General features: G+C 44.3%; 1 protein-coding gene across 3 annotated transcripts in view; it reads right to left on the reverse strand.

Moving 5' to 3' along the window:
* The window catches only part of mcu (mitochondrial calcium uniporter), a 156,442-nt gene that overhangs the window by 30,759 nt on the left and 104,933 nt on the right, over positions 1-20,750 (reverse strand). Inside the window, exon 1 of one of the 3 annotated variants that reach the window (XM_048616154.1) lies at positions 10,993-11,011. The exons of 1 other annotated variant lie outside the window; for it this stretch is intronic. In XM_048616154.1, the coding sequence (XP_048472111.1) occupies positions 10,993-10,995 (3 nt within the window). In that variant the 5' untranslated portion in view covers positions 10,996-11,011. Of the gene's footprint in view, positions 1-3,103; positions 3,426-10,992; positions 11,012-20,750 lie in introns of those variants that run through there. One more of the 3 variants, XM_048616153.1, reaches the window with a different exon arrangement.

Below are 20,750 nucleotides of genomic sequence, written 5' to 3' on the forward strand. Positions count from 1 at the left end.
CTGCTGTGTTCATCCAGCTCTACACCTTGTTATCTCAGATTCTCCAGCATCTGCAGTTCCTACTATCTCGGAAAACATTCCTGTTCCCTGGAACGTCAGACACTGCAGGGTGACCTTATAGAGGAGCATTGATAAAGTGAATAGCCGAGGTCTTTTCCCCAGGGTAAGGGGCTCCAAAACTAAGGAGAGAGGGGAAAGATTTAAAAGGGACCTGAGGGGAAAACTTTTCACACAGAGGGTGGTGGGTGTGTGGAATGAGCTGCCAGACAAAGCGGTAGGTGCAGGTACAGTTACAATATTTAAAAGACATTTGGACAGATGCATGAATAGGAAAGGTTTAGAAGGATATGGGCCAAACACAGGAAAATGGGACTACATCAGTTTGGAAACAAGTTGGGCTGAAGGGCCTGTTTCCATGCTGTATGACTTTGAAATAAGTGGATCATAGGAAGCATGGCTTTTCTTTCTCCCCGCCCCCCCAGAAGGATACGAAAGCAATAAAATAATCACGACATTCAAATAATTTTCTTGCCAGCGAAACCATTTCGCTTGAAGGTGACTTAAAATGTGAGCACGTCAGCTCAGCAGGGGCTCAGATATCACGGGAAGCTGAACAGACATTAAAGAGAGGGAGTGAGAAAGAAAGGATGAGACAGCACGAGAGTGCAAAAGCGCAAGACAGAGAGAGAGAGTGTGAGAGAGAGAGTGTGAGAGAGAGAGAGAGAGACACAATGAACAAGAACAGGCTGGTGGCGGAGAGTACAATTAAGGAGGGGGAGAAGAGAACAGAAATTTAGAAAACAACAGATATTGAATGATGCATTAATATTTTAAGGTAGTTTTATCGTCTTAAGTGTTATCATGAAATATTCAACAATCCTAACACCAATATCACAAGTAAACAAACTAATTCTCAATATTCTGACATTTGGTGGTGTGAATGTGCATTCTAAAAGGATAGGAATTTACACTCCTGAAAAACAACTACAACAGGATTGATCACACACTCACCAGAGAGAGGGAGAATGACCAGCATTGGTTTGAAAGGGAGTGACAAACATCTGCCAAGGATCAATGGATCTTTGGAACCCAAAGATTACAAGACAGTTGCCAAGTACAAAGAAGAATAGAAGAGAAGGCCATGAAGACAGATGGGAGCAGACTCTCTTGAAACATGAATGCCAAAGATCCATTGAGCCAAATGTTCTGTTTCTGAGCCATAAATGTCATGTATAAAAGCTCAGAGCTCAGTGCTGCATCTGCCCACACGAGTGTTCCTGAAGGGGTCTCAACCTCCACCATTTCTGACGGATGACGTTGGGAATCAGTGCTGTCAGTCTCAAAAGTGAAGGACTTGAATCTGCTGGATGGAAGTTGGTAGCCTTCAACCTGTGTCTGGCTGTGTCATGTAAAGGTACAGTGGTGTCACCCAATCTGCTCCATTCCTGATGGGACTTGGCAGCAAGCTTGGCTTTGAAAGAACTCTGGACATGTTCTCTCTGTGTCCCCATAAATGCTGACTGACGGTCCTCAGCCAGACTTCTTTTAAATTTTAAATCAGACAGGTTGATTCTGACAATTAGAGTACTGCCGGAGAAATTAACCAGCGAATAACCATCACCTATTTTGTTGAGTTGAAAATGGCAGAGTGTATGTACATGGTCTCTCTGTGTTGGGTGCATACTCCATGGCAACACCTCTAGAAAGCACAATTCACCTGCTAACCAATCAGCACTCTCCTCACACACAGGAAGAAGTCTCAACTTCTTCAATCTATGCTCGCAACTGATGTTTCTCATTCCTGGAACCGCTCTGGTAAATTGCTTCTGCACTCTCTCCCCAACATGTTCACATCGCTCCTATAATGTGGCACCACAACAGCACACGGTACTCGAGCTGAGGTCAAACAAGTTCAACATCACCTCTCTGCTCTTTAGTCTATGACCCTCTTACTCATGCTCCTTTCCAAGGGGAGAGGCAGTGGTGTAAAGGCAACGTTATTGGAATCATAGAATCCCTACAGTGTGGAAGCAGACCATTTGGCCTATCAAGTCTGCACCGACCCTCCGAACAGCATCCCATAGACCCAGAGCCAACCCCCCAATCTATACCCGTAACGCCACATTTCCCATGGCTAATCCACCTAGCCTGCACACCCCTGGACACTGTGGGTAATTTAGTATGGCCAATCCACCCTAACTTGCACATCTTTGCACTGTGGGAGGAAACTGAAGCAGCCAGAGGAAACCCACACAGACGCGAGGAGAATGTGCAAACTCCACACAGACAGCCACCCGAGGATGGAATCAAACCCAGGTCCCTGGCGCTGTGAGGCAGCAGTGCTAACCACTGAGCGACTGTGCCACGTTGGATTAGTAATCCAGAGCCCAGGAGACTAGTTCAAAACCGACTACGCCAGATGATGACATTTGAATTCATTAATCTGGAGGAAAATGCCAGGCGAATGCAACAACGCAACCTTTGTGGTAAAACTAACATCCTTTAGGGAAGGAAATTGGCTGTCCTTACCTGGTCTGGCCTACATTTGACTCCAGAGCTACAGCTCCAGTTGACAGGTGGTAAATAATAGATTCAATAGGCAATTCAGGGACAACGCCTTTTCCCAGTGAGAGTGGAGCTGGTTACAGTGCGAATAGCTGAGGGGAATAGTATTTGTGTGTTCCATAGGAACAAGCCAAAGGGAGGAGTCAGGAGCAGAAAGAGGTGTTGCCAGGGTCAGATGATGGGAAGGGACTCATGTGGAACTTGAGAATGGGACCCCCACCCACAGACTCACACCAGCTCCATTACACGCTGTACACCCACAGCTTGGGGAGGCTGTGAAACAGCCGCATGTTGTGTGTCAGTTGCTGGGCACACACTTTTCAGCTCCTTATTAGGGCTATAACCCAAATCAGAGTAAGTACAACAGCAAAGTGGGGGGAGGGGGGCTGCAGGGGAGGTGGTGGCGGGCGGACTTCTCTCACCAACCAATGGGAACCAGCTGGGGGCTCGATCCTCGACGGAAAGAATTCCGAAGAAGCAAACCCAACTGGAGGTAGGGCTTTTAGTCTCTACCACTGACAAGCGAGCGCTGACTTACCCTGTACAACATGTTAATCTGACCTCAGTTAGAGCGAAACACATAGATGGTCACATCTTTATGAAGCAATGACAGAAGACAGGTTTAGAGGAGGCAGGGTCAGTTGTCCACGCTGTACGCTAAAGATCTTCCTGACATTAATCCTTTAGAGTCTTTAAAAGGATTTCAAATTAATCAGCTGTGAGTTTAATACCGAATGATTCTCTTTCGTTGGCCTGTTCAATATCTCACGGGGATTGAGAAATAGTTCTCCCGTTTTAAGGATGGAAGCCCAAAATGTTACCAGTCTTTCCTGTGAGCTGAGAATTCCAACCCCCAGCCGCTGTTCTGTGTGCCAGAGCCGAAGTTTGAATGTCTCCTCCCCCATTGGTGCCTCCCAACACACCACCACCACCTCCCAAACCACTCCCTCTAAAATTGCACACAGAGCTGACGTAGAAATGTATCACTCTGTTCCTTTGTGGTCTACGGGTCAGAACCCTAACCATAGGAGTGCATTCATATGGTCTGCAGCAGGTCAGGAGAGTTGTTACACACTATCGCCAATGGGAGGGCATTTGGAGGATGCAATAAATGCCAAGCTGGCCAGCAACGTACACATCCGAGAATAACTGTACATCGCTCAGATATCCTGGGACAGCAGGATTAGCGTATGAAGACATAGAAGAATTACCTCTATCATCACATGAACTTGCACGAGTACGGTGAAAAGTTTATAAGTCACTACTTATGGTGCCATCTTGCTTACAAAAGGTACCTGGGTACAATTCTTAGGGAAAAAAATTGGAAAAATGAAGGTCCAGCAATAAATTAGAAAGACGGAGAAATAAGAAAGTTCAGAATAACAGTCCTTCCAACCCAGACCGCACCAGACTTCACCTCAAACCTGGGAGTCCGAGACCGCGCCAGGGCCGGGAGTCCGGGTCCGAGCCCGTGCCGGGGGTCCGAGCCCATTTTCACCCCAGACATCACCGATGCTGCCAAAGGACAGGAGGTTAAAAAGAAAAAAGGAAAATAAAATTGCAAAGAGAGGGGAAAAGTAAAGAAATGGGAGGAGCAGATGAGCTCTGCGACAGGAGTCCTAATCTGCTATCTTGAGCAGTGGTAAGAGGCCAGATTGAGTTAAACTAGGTCTGTATTCATGGGGAGGTTAGACAAGTAACAGGGGATCTGACTGATAGATATAAATTTCTGACAGGGCTGGATGGACTAGATACAGGGATAATGCTTCCCCCTGGCTTGAGGATTGGGGGGGGATGCGGGGGGGGGGGGGGGGGGGGGGAGTATGTGGAGGCAAAGTCACAGAATAAATTTAAGAAAGAAAGGGATTTCTAAAAGTTAAGAGTGTCAAGAGGCTAGGGGAGAGCAGGGATAATGTGGAGATAGAGTTCACCATGATCGTACTGAAGTAGTAGGAGATTCAATGGGCTAAATAGCCAACTTCGGTTCCTATTTCCTTTGTTTCCATGTTCAGAGAGTTACCACACCCTCATTAAAAACAAAACCTCCTGCACCGAGACTGAAAAAAATAGAATGCCCTAGACTGTTTTTCCATTGTCACCGAGACAACAGCACAATTATAAATTAAAAAACTTGCGCAGCGAAGGAAACTTGACCTCAAAGCATTCCATTCTCAGAACTGGGGAACGATGGGCTTATTTTCAAACTCGATTCCTATTCACAGAGCAGCCAATTTTCCATAAAACCTACAAACCATACCAAGAATATTCAGACTTATCGGTGTTTCTTATTTCCAAATATGGAAATACCCAGGATCTCATCAAACCATTCTGGAACCTCTTTCCTCACTGACAGCACTTCCATTCAGAGAGTTACAAGAAAGAGCCATGGAGAAATGTGTCCCCATTGGGAGTAGAATCTGAGCTGAGAAAGTAACATAGACAGATCTCTCCTTATTTCTCTCATCCAGCCAGTGTGCTTCGCCTTTTTTTTGGAAAACCCTAGCCTGTGTTATATTGGAATGTCGGAACCAAAAAAAAATTTTCTGAGCAGTTTTCTAAAAATGGCAACACAACCTGTGAGTGTGTCACTGGCCGGGCCAACATTTATTGCCCATCCCTAAATGCCTTTGAGAAGGTGGTGCTGAGCTGCCTTCTGGGACCACTGAAGTCCATTTGGCATGGGCACACACGGTGCTCTGAAGGACAAAGCTCCAGGATTTGGACACAGCAGCATACTTCCAGATCAGGGTGGTGAGTGGTTTGGTGGGGAACTTGGAAGTTAAGTTATGTGCTTTCCTCCTAGAGGTTAGAGTTCAGGGGTTTGGAAGGTGTTATCAAAGAAGCCATGGGGGAGTTGCTGCAGTGCATCTTGTCAATATAGTGTGCACTGGCAGGTGCAGGGGGTGAAGATTTGTGAATCTGCTGCTTCATCCTGAAGGACGCCAAGCTTCTCAAGTGTTATTGGAGCTGCACCCATCCAGGCAAGTGGGCAGTATTCCATCGCACCCCGGCTCATGGACTTAGGTGGCAAATTACTCACTGCAGGATTCCCAGCCTCCGCCCTGCTCTTTTATTTATATTGATATGGTTAATCCAGTTCAGTTCTGATCATGGAGATTTGGCAATGGTAATGACACTGAATACCAGGGGCAGATGGACAGATTCTCTCTTGTTGAAATTCCAGCTTCTACCTCTAAACAACACCCTCTTGATTATATTGATAACACCCTTTGACATCACCTCCAGGACAACTTTTTTGCCCACTCACTTAACCTTTTTAACTTTACCAACAGGTTGAGTCGCCATTGTCCTAGAGGACCATAGGGCTGCTCTCTCATTAGACAGAGACGACTGGTGGGGGTTTAACCTGAGGGTCATCACACCTCAGGTGAGGGGAGAGGTTGAGAAGGACAGTCCTTCATTGAAACTTCAGCCGATGCTGTTGGCATCACGCTGCATCACAAACCAGCCATCCAACCAACCGAGCTAACCAACCTTCTAACCTACCTATATCCCTCTACAGGCTCTTTGTGACATCCACATTTGTTGCCTTCCCAGCTATTTTGTTTCATCCACAAACTTGACTATAGTACATTTACTTTCCCCTTACAAGTCATTAATAAAAGATATTGTAAATAATCGTGGCCCCACTGATCCTTCTGGCACTCTCATGTTACAGGTTGCCATCCTGAAAATTCACCCCTTGTCCCAATGCTCTGTTTTCTATTAGTTAGCCAATGCTTTATCCATGTTAATATACTAGCCCCAACACCATGGGCTCTCCTTTTAAGTAGCCTAATGTGTGGTACTTATCAAACACCTTCTGGAGGTCCAAATATATTGCATCCACTGCTTCCTCTTTATCCATGCGGCTCATAACCTCCTCAAAGAATTTGCTTTGGTTTTTTACTGTCACGTGTACTGAGGTACAGCAAGAAGTGTTGTCATATGGTGCTTTACAGGCAGATCATTCTATACAAGTGCATCAGAGTAACAGAACAGAGGGCAGGATACAGTTTTACAGCAGCTGAGAAGGGGCTGAGACAGATCAACAGTAACATTTAACAGGTCCATTCAAAAAGTCTGACTGCAGCAGGGAAGAACCTGATCTTGAATCTGTTCATACATGTATACAAAAGCTTCTATATCTTCTGCCTGATGGAAGATGGTGGAACAGAGTATAATTGGTGTAGGAGGGGTCTTTAATTATGTTGGTTGCTTTCCCAAGGCAGTGGGAAGTATAGATGGAGTCATTGGATGGACTGGGCTGTGTTCACAACTCTCTGTAGGTCTTAGAAAGAGCAGTTGCCAGACCACACTGTGACACATCCAGATTAGGGTGCTTTCTGTGGTGCATCTATAAAAATTGCGAAGTGTCTTTATGGACATGCTGAATTTCCTTAGCCTCCTGAAGAAGTAGAAGCATTGCTCTGCTTTCTTGACCATAGTGTAACCATGGGTGGGCCAGGACAGATTGCTGGTGATCGTCACTCCCAGGAACTTGACTTTCTCGACCATCTCCGTCTCAGCACCATTGATGCAGTCAGGGGCGTGCCCTCCACTCCGCTTCCTGAAGTCAATCACCAGCTCCTTCGTTTGCTGATATTGATGGAGAGACTGTTATTTTTACAGCATGCCACTAGGCACACAATCTCCTTTCTTTACTCCGTCTCATCGTTGTTTGAGATCCGACTCACAACGGTGGTGTCATCAGCAAATCTATAAATGGAGTTGATGTGGAATTTGGCCACACAGTCATGTGTGAGAGAGAGAAGTATAGCTGGGGGCTGAATATGTAGCCTTGTGGGACACCGGCATTGAGGATTATCGTGGGGGTGGTGTCGTCGCCTATTCCTTACCAACTGCGGTCTGTTGTCGGGAAGTCAAGAATCCGGTTACAGAGGGGGTAAGCAGAGACTTAGGTGCCAAAGCTTGGAGAAGAGTTTGTTTGGAACTATGGTGTTGAAGACGAGGCTGTAGTCAATAAGTAGGATCCTGACGTAGGTATCCTTGTTATCCGGATGTTCCAGGGATGAGTGTAGGACCACGGAGATAGTGTCTGCCGTGGACCTGTTGCGACGGGAGGCGAATTGCAAAGGATCAAAATAATTTGGCATAGTAGGAACTGCAGATGCTGGAGAATCTGAGATAACAAGGTGTAGAGCTTTATCTCAAAATAATTTGGGAGGCTGGAGCTGATGTGGGCCATGACGAACCTCTCAAAGCACTTCATAATTATGGACGTCAGAGCCACCAGGCAGTATTTATTGAGCCACGCTGCATGTACTTTCTTCAGCACCGGGATGATGGTGGTCTTCTTGAAGCAGGTGGGGACTTCAGACTGAAGTAAGGAAAGGTTAAAGATGTCAGTGAATACTCTCGGCAGCTGGTCCACACAGGATCTGAGTGCATGGCCGGGGATTCCACCTGGACCAGTTGCCTTCCGTGGGTTCCTTAAAAACCCTTTAAGAAGGCCGATCTAACATCAGAGGCAGTGACCATGGGTACAGGTGCACCAGAGGCTGGCGTCAGGCTGGATTTCCCCTTGTGAATCCCTGCTGGCTCTGCTGGATCGTATTATGTATTTTTCAATGTTCTGCTTTTACATGCTTTATAATTAACTCTAACATTTCCCCGATAACAGACGTTAAGGTAACTGGCCTGTAGTTTTGTCTCTTTCTCGTTCTCCCTGGACCGGATAAGGACGGCATTTTTCCCTCCCCTAGAGACCATTAGTGAGCCAGATGGCCACTTGGATCAAAATAGTCTCCGATCAGCCACAATCGTACTGAAAGAAGAAGCAGGCTTCAGGGGACATTGGGCCTACTGCTGTTCCTATTTCTTATCGTTGCCACTAACTAGCTTTTCAATTCCAGAGTTTTGCTGAATTCAAATTTCACCACGTTCTATGTCTGAGGTTTTGGATTACCTAGCCCAGTGAGATTAGCATTATGCCACTGCCTCCTCCTTACTGCATTGAAGGATGCTACAACAATGCAACTTGTTGTAGCCCTTAAATTGTTAAAAGTTCAAAGCGATCTCTCCCTACACCTTTTTTCTGAGGGTCTAGGCCCGAAACGTCAGCCTCTCTGCTCCTATGATGCTGCTTGGCCTGCTGTGTTCATCCAGCCCTGCACCTTGTTGTCTCCCTACACCTTCTGCTTCTCCAGTGTAAACATTCCTGGTGTCTTTAATCCCTTGGAGCTCAGGTGCCTGATCCTTAGTAACCAGGTCTGTGATGTCTCTGGAATGAGTCATTATCTGCACTGCAGTTTGCAGCAATCCACATGGGAACGGCAAATGAGGACTCGGAGAGACTTAAACACTGCTGGCAATAAATCCTGAATCATTTCCCACGAAGGACAAATGCTAACAAGCCAAAATGAATCAGTCTTCTGGCCTTTGAAGGGTTAAGGCACTGAATTTGCACCTCAGAATGACTACACACCAGTGCTTCTAGAATGTTCCAAGTGGAATTATGTAAATATGGCAGAAAGCAGAAAATCCTGAAATTTATTTTGATTGTCAATCTGGCAGCCTTCCCCCTGCTGTTTACTCTTGGCACTTGTCTGAGAGCGTACAGCCAAGTTAAATCAACACTGGGATAGCTCATCAGTAAGCAACTGAAAGCAGCCAAGTCCAATGAGATTTTGTGTATGAATCAGACAAATGCCAATGTGAAAGAAAAGCAGGTTCACATTTACAGTGTTTTCACATTACAATGGTGGAAAGACCGTCGGATTGTTTTAGATGTTAAACTGAGGACGCGAATTTCTCCCTGATGTTCTAGTCAAAACGTAACCCTCCGTTACCATCACTTAAGCAAGAAAAAAAAAATTGCTGCTCATTATCATACCGCTGTTTGTGGGATCTTGCTGTGCACAAACTGGCTGCTGTGTCTCCGGCATCACAACAGTGACTATATTTCATGAATGGACCTCTCTAATTTCAAATCTAATGCTGATCTTGCTTTGTGTGCCTCCTGTGCAGTAGTAACCTTGTATGTCTCACTAAGCTCTGTACAATCTGGGTGTACTTGCTTGCTATGATCTGCCTGTACTGCTCACAAAACAAAGCTTTTCACTGTACTTAGGTACACATGACGACAATAAATCAAATCAAATTTACCATTGGCCGTAAAGCAGAACAGGGTGTCCTGCGGTTTCAAACAAAATTCGAGCCCCACTTTCTTCATATGTTGCGGACTGACTGTATAATTCTATCACAACACTTACAGGAGGCCACATAAACAAGCCTTCATTCATATAATGTCTTTGAAACACCCCAAGGCACTTCACTGGAGTGGTAGCAAACACTATTTGACACAGAACCACATCAGGAGGCAATGGAATAAAAGTGAAACACTGCAGAGGTATGAATGAAAGACAAAGTGTTGGAGAAACTCAGCAGCAGCTGTGGAGGCAGAAGCAAAGTTAATGTTGCAGTGTGAATTTGAGGAGTCACTTTCAACTTGAAACATTAACTCTGTTTTCTTTTCCTCTCTCCACAGATGCTGTCAGTCCTGCTGCATTTTTTCTAGCACTTTGCGTTTATTAAGACACTAGGTTAAGTGACCAAAAGTTTGGGTTTTGAGGGATACACCTTTAAGGTGACGAGGTCAAGGGATTTTGAGGGAGGGAGGCAGGATGTGAATTACTGAGTTTAGGGCTTGAACAGCTGAAACAGCGCAAGGATAACTCAAAAATTCCCTCAACTGTTCCTCTTTAATGTATGCTTTAATGCATCATTGAGGTTGGACCCCTGATAGACTGGTTGAGGAGGAGGCAAAGTTAGGAACTGTTTAAGTTTAGATTTCCAATTAACACTATTATCCATGAGTACTAAATATTACTGTACACTGTAACCACAGATATACCAGGCTCTGGATTATAGTTACAATATTAAGGACTTATCTTTGTAGCTTTTGTTCATATTCTGTCAAGACACACTCTCATTCTACAGTGGAGTAGTGTAGTCCAGATTAGCTCCATCCATGCTGTGCTATTTCTACTCTGTGATGTGCAGCTCCTGGACATCATCGCAAGGTTGTTGCATAGTCCTGAAGCCCTTAAACAACAGCCTTTTCAATGCTCCTGGGGTATTTGTTTCCCCAAGTTTATGTCCATTAACATGGGTCATTGTGAGACAGTTTCTGACATTTCGGAACTCATCCATCCTTTACCAATGCAGTTGAAGCTGAAGCCATTTCCAATTTACTCTTTTCTCTAGAAAATCCCTTCAGATCCTTCGAAGGCAAAGGACGAGCATTTGTCTCTATTCTTTGCTCATGCTACAATGCAACTAATAGCTCCCATCCCCAAGGCTACAACTTACCACCATCAAGACAAACACACTGCTCGCTACACACCTCCCACTCGGGATCACAGCTCAATGGCCTAATCACATTACACCGAGTAATTTGATTACCATTAGTAGGGGATGATTTGGTTGTCAGCTTTTTCTTTGTACTTATCTCCTTGAAGCTACGCTCTGTGGGTTGATCACCAGGGCAACAGCAAAGTCAAAAGACCTTTGTTCCTGTATACAAATAGTCAATAAAAATACATCATTGCATGGAATATCCAGATGGTCCTCTACACAGATATGTCACTTTGGACTAGCATTTCAGTGCGGCAGAGAGGGAGTCCTGCATTGCCAGAGATACTGTCTATCAGAAGAAAGTTAACACAGAAACAGAGAAAGGTTGACAGGACAGAGAGACAGCAGGCAGGATGTACCCAGGCTAATCCCAGCTTCCAGCTGTATGGGTCGTAACCTCTCTGTTCTGGTACCTCAACAGCATAGAGTTATTTTAAATCATGAAGAGAGTTTCTGCCTTTGTTGCCCTGCCATGCAACGAGTTCCAGACTGTCAACACCTACTGGATGAAACAAAAAACTCTTATCCTTCCATCAATTTTTTTTACATCTATGTCCCCTGGTTGCTGGCCTCTCTGCTCATGGCAATTGCTCCTTCCTACCCAGGTATTGTTAAAGTCCCACCTACCTGTACAATTCAACAATTCAACATTACTATTTGAAAGGACAGGAGGTTAGGGCAGGGTAGAGCAGGTTTCCTGGTCTAATCTATTTTTGTACCTTTATATCCATGTTTTGTCAAGACTATTCTCATTCTACAATGTAATCTGGTGTGGTGTAGTCCACTCAAGTTCCATCCATGCTGTGCTATTTATATTCTGTGATATGCAGCTACTGGACATCATCACAAGGTTGCTCCAGGATCCTGAAGCCCTTAGACAACAAACTCTAGCTGCCATTTCAATGTTCCCGGGGTATTTGCTTCCCCAAGTCTATCCAGTTGAAGCTGAAAACATTTTCCAATTTACTGCATTAAGCCCTCGGCCAATATTGTTAAAATACACGAACCAATCATCTCCTTTTCTTGTGCAGCTTTGCCGTGCAGAGCAAAAGTGGTCAACTTATTTGTTAACATATTCGGAGCAACACCTCAAAAGTAATTAATTGGCTGTGAAGCACTTTGAGACATTGTGGCCATGAGAGGTGCTATATAAGTGCATGCTGCCATTTTGTAAATTGGACCATTCATCATCTTGCTTTTCAGCCTTTGTTCCTTCCGCAACAAAAAGAGCAAGACTTGGGCTCGCTTCAAGAATTCACCTCACTAGCTGGCCAGAATGAATCAATGATGGAAGGCACATGTAATAGGTGGCATCTTTAATCACCCTCTCCCGATCATCAGCCAAGAATAAAAGATCACGAAGCAGTGACAAGAGACAAGGCCCTGCAAAACTACTCCTGCACTGGTCATTCTTCAGAATCTCTAACCCATCCCTAACCTCTGACCAAGTTTCTATACATATTGCTTCAGACAGAGTAACTGAATATCTGACTGAAATTTGGAAAATAAAATTGCCTACATTCTTCATGCACTTTGAAAGGAGTGGCACAACATCCTACATAACAACAGTGGCTAACAGTGCACAAATGCATTTTGCTAAGAAAAACCAGGGCAGGACTTACGCAGTTAATGGTAAGGCCCTGGGGAGCATTGTTGAACAGAGAGACCTAGGCATTCAGGTACATATTTCCTTGATTACAGGTAGACAGGGCGGTAAAGAAGGCATTGGGTACACTTGTCTTCATTGGTCGGAGGTATTGAGAATAGGAGTTGGGACTTCATGTTGAGGCTGTACAAGACGTTGGCGAGGCCACTTTTGGAATACTGTGTACAGTTCTGGTTGCTCTACTATAGGGAGGATATTATTAAACTAGAAAAGGGTGCAGAAAAGATTTACAAGGATGCTACCAGGGCTGAAGGATTTGAGTTGTGCAGAGGTGCTGGATACGTTGGGACTTTTTTTCTCTGGAGCGTAGGACGTTGAGGAGTGATGCTATAGAGGTTTATAAGGTCAGAGAAGCATAGATAGTGTGAATAGCAAAGGTATTTTTCCCAAAGTAGGGGAATTCAAACCAGAGGGCACAGGTTTAAGGTGAGAGGGGAAAGATTTAAAAGGGAACTGAGGGGCAACATTTTCACATATGCGTATGTTGAATGAGCAGCCAGAGGAAGTGGTAGATGCAGGCACAGTTACAACATTTAAGAGACATTTAGATAGGTACATGAATAGGGAAGCTTTTGAGGGGTATGAGCTAAACATAGCCTATTGGGACCACTTTAGTTTGGGAAACTGGGTTGGCATGGACGACTTTGACTGAAGAGTCTATTTTCTGTGCTATATGACTCTAAATGCTTTACTGCCTGTCAAGCACTTTGAGATGTTGAGGTGTTGAAAAGGTGCTAAAAGAAATATAATATTCTTTTTTGTTGCTTTTCTATTTCATTCGACCCACTGTATTTATGGTTAACAAAACTGAACAGAGCCATGAAATGGGACTCTGCGACGCACAAACTAAATTCAAAGATTGTGCCAAACCAAAATGAAATTTGGCTTCGGACTTGGCCGCAAGTCAAGAACTCTAGGTCAAGAGAAGAATTTTCCAGACATTTTGTCTCCAAATTGGCCCAAGCTTTTATTATGTTTTGCAATTCTCCCAGGAGATCAATTTCTTTGGGAGTCAGGTAGAGATACAGTCTGACACAATATTCCCACCTTGAAGAATTTCTGCTCCCCTCTCCAACAGGATTTTTTCTTTAATCTTGATATAAATGCCACATTTTCCTGGATGCTATCAGTTCTGAATAAGGGTCACAGGACCCGCAACGTTAACTCTGTTTTACTCTCCACAGATGCTGCCAATCCTGTTAAGTTCCTCCAGCAATTTCTATTTTTGTTTCATGACCGAGTGGGTGAGACAGATGGATTAGACAACAATCCTTTCCGTCATTGTTCATACATTTGTGTCATTGTTAACAATGGCTCACTTTTGGGCAAACTGACATGGGAAAAGACTGAATATAACGTCTGTCATTGGGAAAATGTTACAGTCCATGATAACGGATGTAATAGCAGAGCATTTCGAAATACATTACATAAATCAAGAGGAGGAGCATGGCTTCATGAAGATTAAGGGACTGGAGGGTTAGCGTTATAAGGAGAGGCTCGATCGGCTGAGACTTTTTTCCCTGTAGCGTAAGAGACTGAGAGGCGACCTCATAGAGATCTATAATATCAAGACAGGCATAGACAAGGTAGTTAGCCAACAGCTTTCCACCATTGTAAGGGAGTCTAAAACTAGGTTTACGGTGAAGGGGAGAGATATAAAAAAGGATCCAGAGGGGCAATGTTTTCACACAGAGGGTGGTGAGTGTCTGGTAGAGGCTGGCAGAGGTGAGTACAATTTTGTCATTTAAGAAACATTTGGACAGGTATATGGATGGGATGGGTATGGAGGGATATGGAATAAATGCAGGCAAATGGGACTAGACTAATTGTGAAAACTAGGCAGCATGGACAAGTTGGGCTGAAGGACCTATTTCCAGGCTGTAAACCTCCATGACACATGTACTAGAATTCTTGGAGGAGGTAACAAGATAGATAAAGGAGAACCAGCAAATGTAATAATTAGCATTTCCGAAAGACATTCAGCAAGCTTCTGCACAGAAGGCTATTAATAACAGTCCATGATGTTGGAGGTGGCATGTTAGATTGGCTAACTAGTAAAGAGTTGGGATAAGAGGGGCACTTTCAGGAGTGTCACAAGGGATCAGAGTCGCGACCACAATTATTAATGACTTTGATAACAGAAGTATACTGTATCAAAGTTCACAGAAGACACAAAAATAGACAGGAAGGCAAACAGTGAATATGATACAGGAGTCTACAGAGGGACATAGACTGGTTAAGTCAGTGGGCAAATTCTTAGCAGATGGAATAGACTGAGACAGAACGTGAGATTATGCATTTTGTCAGGAGCAATCAAGGAAGTGAATACTATTTAAATGAAGAAAGATTGCAGAAAGTTGCAGCACAGAGATTTGGAAGTCCCAATGTATTAATCACAAAAGGCTAGTATCCAAAGATAGAAAGAACGGCTGATGCTGGAGTCAGAGATAACACAGTGTGGAGCTGGAGGAACACAGCAGGCCAGGCAGCATCAGAGGAGCAGGAAAGCTGACATTTCAGGTTGGGACCCTTCTTCAGAAATGGGGGAGGGGGAAGGGAGCTCAGAAATAAATAGAGAGAGGAGGGGTGGGGCTGGGGAAGGTAGGTGGGATGGTGATAGGTGGGCAGGTAGGGAGTGGTGGGGATTGGTCAGTGAGGTGGGAGGGGCGGATAGGTGGGAGAGAACATCTTCTCTCCCACCAACAGGCTAGTATCCAAGTTCAGCAGACATTAGAAAGTAAATGGAAATTTGGCATTGATTTCAAAGGGAACTGGGTATAAAAATAGGGAAAACGTCCAAAAACTATACAAGGCACTTGTTAGACCACACCTAGAACACTGTGGACAGTTTTGTGCCCTTTATCTAAGGAAAGATGTACTGACACTGGGGGCAGTCCAGAGAAGGTTCAATAGATTACTCCCAGGTAGGCAGGGATTTTCTTATGAGGAGAGTTGAACAGATTGGGCCTAAATTTATTGGAGTTGAAACATATACGATTGCTAGAGAACTTGACAGCTTAGTCAGGGAAAGGTGGTTTCCCTTGTGGGAGGGTCTAGGACCAGACCCTCTGAATTCCACAGATTGGAATTCTTCACCAGAGGACTGTTGAAGGCTAGGCTATTAAGAATATTCAAGGCTAAGGACGACAGATTTTTAATTAGTAAGGGAATCAAGGGTTATGAGAACAAGGCAAGAAAATGGAGTTGATCAGCTCATGATCTTATTGAATGATGGAGCAGCCTTGATGGACTGAATGGCCTATTTCTACTCCTGCGTTTTATCAGCTTCTGATTTCCCTAACAGTGAAAGGCGCAGAATTCTCCGTAATAACTGAAGAAAGATTTGCATTCATAAAATGGGGCGGCACGTGGTTCAGTGGTTAGCACTGCTGCCTCACAGCACCAGGGATCCGGGTTCGATTCCACCTTCGAGCGACTGTCTGTGTGGAGCTTGCACATTCTCCCCGTGTCCGCGTGGGTTTCCTCCGGATGCTCTGGTTTCCTCCCACAGTCCAAAGATGTGCAGGCTAGGTGGATCAGCCATGCTAAATTGCCCGTAGTGTTCAGGGATGTGTAGATTAGGAGGATGGGTCTGGGTGGGATGCTCCAAGGGTCGGTGTGGACTAGTTTGGCCGAAGGGCCTGTTTCCATACTGTGGGGATTTCTATGATCTAAAATTACCTTCCACAACCAAGTGCTTCACAGCCAACTAAGTACTTTCGAAATGTTGTGTGGCAACCAATTTACACACAGTGAGCTCTCACAAGTGTGATAGTAACGCAATGTGTTTTTGTTTATGAATGAAGGATAAATATCATCCAGCTCATCAGAGTACTCCTCTGCACTTCTTCAAAACAGTGGCATAGGATATCTTACATCCACCCAGGGAGTGGGTTGAGAGCTCTGTGTAACATCTCATCTAAATGATGACATCTCTGAGTGCACCAGTGGTACTTGACTGAAGTGTCAGTCTTCGGCTCTGTCATCAAGCTCTGGAGCATGGATCTCAAACCCGGAATCTTGTCACTAAGAGACGAGTGCTATCAGCTGATCCCACCCGATCACGACAACATGCCTGAGTCAAAGTAAGCCGGGAAGGGAAACTAGAGCCAACAGGGTTGGGAGCAACAGGGTTTGTTGGTATAAACAAACATTCAAAAGAGTTTAGCTCCAACAATGCCGTTTCCATTTCATCGAATACAACAAGCTAAGGTTATTGTGCCATGGTTCAGCTGCATGTATTTATTTCAAAGCACCTTGCTCGTCACTCACTGTACCCTATTGTTAATCGAAGAGATCATTATTTAACTGCTGGGTAGTACAGACAATTGGAACCATGGAGGACATGGCAAGTTACTGGGGTTTTCAGGAAGAATTTTTTAATTGGAGCCTATTAGCTGAACTTCAGTAGCTTCCATGCTCAATGGAGGCATGCACAGTATCATCAGTAATGTTCAGGGTCTCTCAACAACCTGCAATGAGGCATGTTTGCACCAGGTTGTTGCTGGAGCATAGTTTGATGACAGTGGGTAATGTTCCTTCTCAGTGCCTAGATGTCCAGGCTATGATAACCATATTGCCTAATGTTACAAAGTGGATTTTTTTTTTCAAAAAAGATTCTGTTGGAACCACCCCCAGCCCACAACCCCCCCAAAAAATGAAGATTTCTCCAATTCTGGCTTCTTGTACATGCCCCTCAGCCAAACATTGGTGACCACACCTTCATTTGCTGAGCTCTGGAATTTCTGACCTAAAACACACTCCTTCCTCCTGTATCATGTTCCTTCTAAACCTACCTCTGACCAAGCATCCATTTAACCCCCTCCTAATACCTCCTATTTCTGAGCACTGGATTCTTTTGTCTGGTTACGCCCTGGGAAATGGCTTGGGATGATTGCCTACAGTCATGCTGCTACATAAATGCAGGTCTTGACTTGTAGAGTGTGGCATCTGATGGAATGTATGTTAAGGGTGAGGCGTGGCAGCCAATGTAACGACCACAGCAATATCAGCAGCATTTACTGTCTGAATAGAACCATTCACAGCAAAAGCAGCGATTAAATTAAAACAAGAATTTTCCTGTACGTTTCCTTAGCGGTTTAATTTTCAGAGGATTTGCTCCTGGCAGGAGTTTTCCACTGAGCCCTACTGGTAACAGTCTGAATAATGCTACCTTTTCAATTGCGGCATTTTTCTACAATGAATCACAGGGGTTCCCTGTTGACAGTCAGCCCACTACTGATTAACAGTGACTATATTTGACTAGTGTATCCTAGCAACATGCATAGAGTCCTGCACTCTGGTCTAAGGCATGTCTACAGAACTGGAGCTGAACAGGAACTTGATTTAAACTGCTTAATTCACAGGGACTGGTTCAGGTCAGCAAGGTGCAAGACTTGAGAAGTGCTCTTCATTTTTTAAGACACTTTACAGTTATCACAGCTCAAGGCAACTTTAATATCACAGAATGGGATGAGACAGACTTTGAGCTGTACCCGGCAAGAACATTGTGCAAATAATCATCTACAGGAGCTTGAGAGAGCCTGTGCTGATGCTATCCTTATTTCCAATGATACAGGGAATGTCTCTGTTACGAAACAAATGAATGCTACTCAGCAAATTACCAAACCTCAGACAGCCCAGCAGGTTGAGACATCCTCCAATGGCTCCACTGTATACCATACACAGATAGGAGCAGATGAATCATGGTCAAATATCCACAGCATTGTTACGTTCAGGCTTTTCTGAAAGTTTGCAAACCAATCTCAACTCTCCAACTGTAAAGGCATTTGCCAACTCTAACTGGGCGCTATAAACTTTGATTTGAACAGGAAGGCAAAGACAACATTATTGGACAATCCAACAGTTCTCACTATCTCTCAACAAAACACTTGCTTTGAAAAGTATCCAGGCTTACATTCACACATTCAATTGTAACGTTGCTTCATGTTTATCAGGAAGAGTCAGCAGCCCCAATTGCAGCCAGTGTCCTTACACTCTTTCAGGTCAAGTTCATTCCTCCTTTGATTATTCTATCAACTGAACGTGTGGTGACAGACCCCATTCATCCTGGAAAACCTCAGCAGGTTTCAGGCAGGCTCTGTAGTCAGGATAACAGGTGGGGAAAGAGTCCAGAACTAGGGGAAATAATATAAGAAATCCAATTGGGATTTCAGAACAAACTTGTTTAAGTGAAGAATGCTTAAAATGTGGGACTTGTGACCAGCATTGAGCCGAGCAGCATCCCCTAAGATGCTAGATGCTGGACTATCCAGCAAGATGAAAAATTTCTTCCCATCTCCACCCAGAGTGCTCCGGATTTTGAACATCTCGATCTAATCTCCTCTCAGCCTTCATATTTTCAAAAGGAACAGTCCCAACTTCTCTCGATCAGTGAAACTGACCTTTCCCATTTCTGTAGACATTCTTCTGAATCTTCTGTATACTCTTCTGACGATACTATGGCTTTAAGAGGTATATCTTGTCCAAGATTTTTTCGGAGAGAGGTGCGGAGCTGTCTATTGAAAGCCCATTAATTTACCAGCTTGTGAGGCCTTTGGTTTTTTTTAAAAACGTGGAACAATAGGAGCAACTTGATTGGGAGGGGCAAGCTCCCACAGAACCAGGATTTTTAATTTTCGTCATTCAGTAGCAGTTGCTGAGGTCTTGAAGCTGGATGTGGAAGCTGATTTTTCTCCCCCTTCTCGGTTACAGCTAAGGGCTAGGGTTCTCTTCCTGCTGCTGGAGTTGCATATGAGACTATCTGTTTTCTGAATTTGCCTTTGTCAAGGGTGTGTTTATGGGATGTTACTATATTGGAACAGTTACTGTTTAGTAGTTAAATAATCTATTATTCTGTCAAATTTTCCAATAGAATTAGATTATTCCAATTTTTTCTTTCTTTTGTTGTATCTAACTATAGTGTGCATGTTTTGCTTCAAAATATTTTGAGGGGATTTGGTCTGCAAGTGCCTTTGGTAATCCCTTCTGGACCTTAACCATGCACTGTAGTTACTCTCTTTACAGAAACTGAGGCACTAACCCAAAGTTTCCACTGCTTTCATATTTTATTTCAAAGTTCCAGCAGCTGCCATGTTTTTGAACATCTGAGGTAGAGGGACTGTTCGGTAATATTTCACGCTGATTCCCCGCCCACACACTGTCAAATGCTAGATACCCGAGGAACTTTTTGTTTCGAACAGACACTATGTAGACGGAAGTATCTCCTCGATGAAATGGAATACAGACTGTTTCCCAGCCAATGCATAGCTTTCTTCCGGGAGGACCACCAAGCTTGTCTCAGTTAGCAAATGTATCTCCGCTGGGGCGAAGTTTGTGGATTTCACATCCATCCCAGAACTAGAGCACATTACCTGGACAGGACCTTGGGTGCTGTAACTGAGTGGGAGCAGGAGGGTTGTACACTGTCAAGTGCACACACAACGCTGCAAAGAAATCCTGGGAAAAGACAAACCACACACTATGCTCTTCAAGAAAGTTTAAGGTTTCCAACAGAGATTGTAGTTGGAAGAAGAGATATGCAACCAATGGTGCATTCCTTTAAAGCATAAGGTGCGAGGCTTTTGCATGGATCTACATTAAAATTAATTTAATGAGTTCAGTCAAGCAGCACCAGGATCCCAGTGATGTCATTGCAAGTCTTGTAAGATAACGTTGTGTTGTAGCATTCCGCATATAGTAATTAAGCTTTGCTGTACTGCAATGCAGACCGAATAGAAGTGATGAGTACAGCACTGTTAAACTACACTATCCCCAACACACACACACACACACACACACACACGTGAAGAATGTTGGACAAATTTTCACCACTCATGCCCTTCACCCCCCTACCCCGCCACAAGCCTTCAACCCCCTTGTCTATCAAAAAGCCAACTTACTCTGCCTTACATAAACCCAATGACCCAAAATGCAGAAGAGAATCCCACAGACAAACAGTCCTCAGAGACAAAAAAAGTTTTTCTTCTCTTAAATGGCATCCCCTGGTTCTGATTTTCCCCCCCGCTACAAGAGGGAGCATCCTCCCAGTGTCCACCCAATCAAGACCCCTTATGATCTGACATATTTCAGTAAGATTGCCCCTCAACAGACCCAAACTGTTCATCGTTCTTCAAAATTA

Source organism: Rhincodon typus, chromosome 34, assembly GCF_021869965.1.
Source record: "Rhincodon typus isolate 14 chromosome 34, sRhiTyp1.1, whole genome shotgun sequence".
In the NCBI taxonomy this organism is placed as follows: domain Eukaryota; kingdom Metazoa; phylum Chordata; class Chondrichthyes; order Orectolobiformes; family Rhincodontidae; genus Rhincodon; species Rhincodon typus.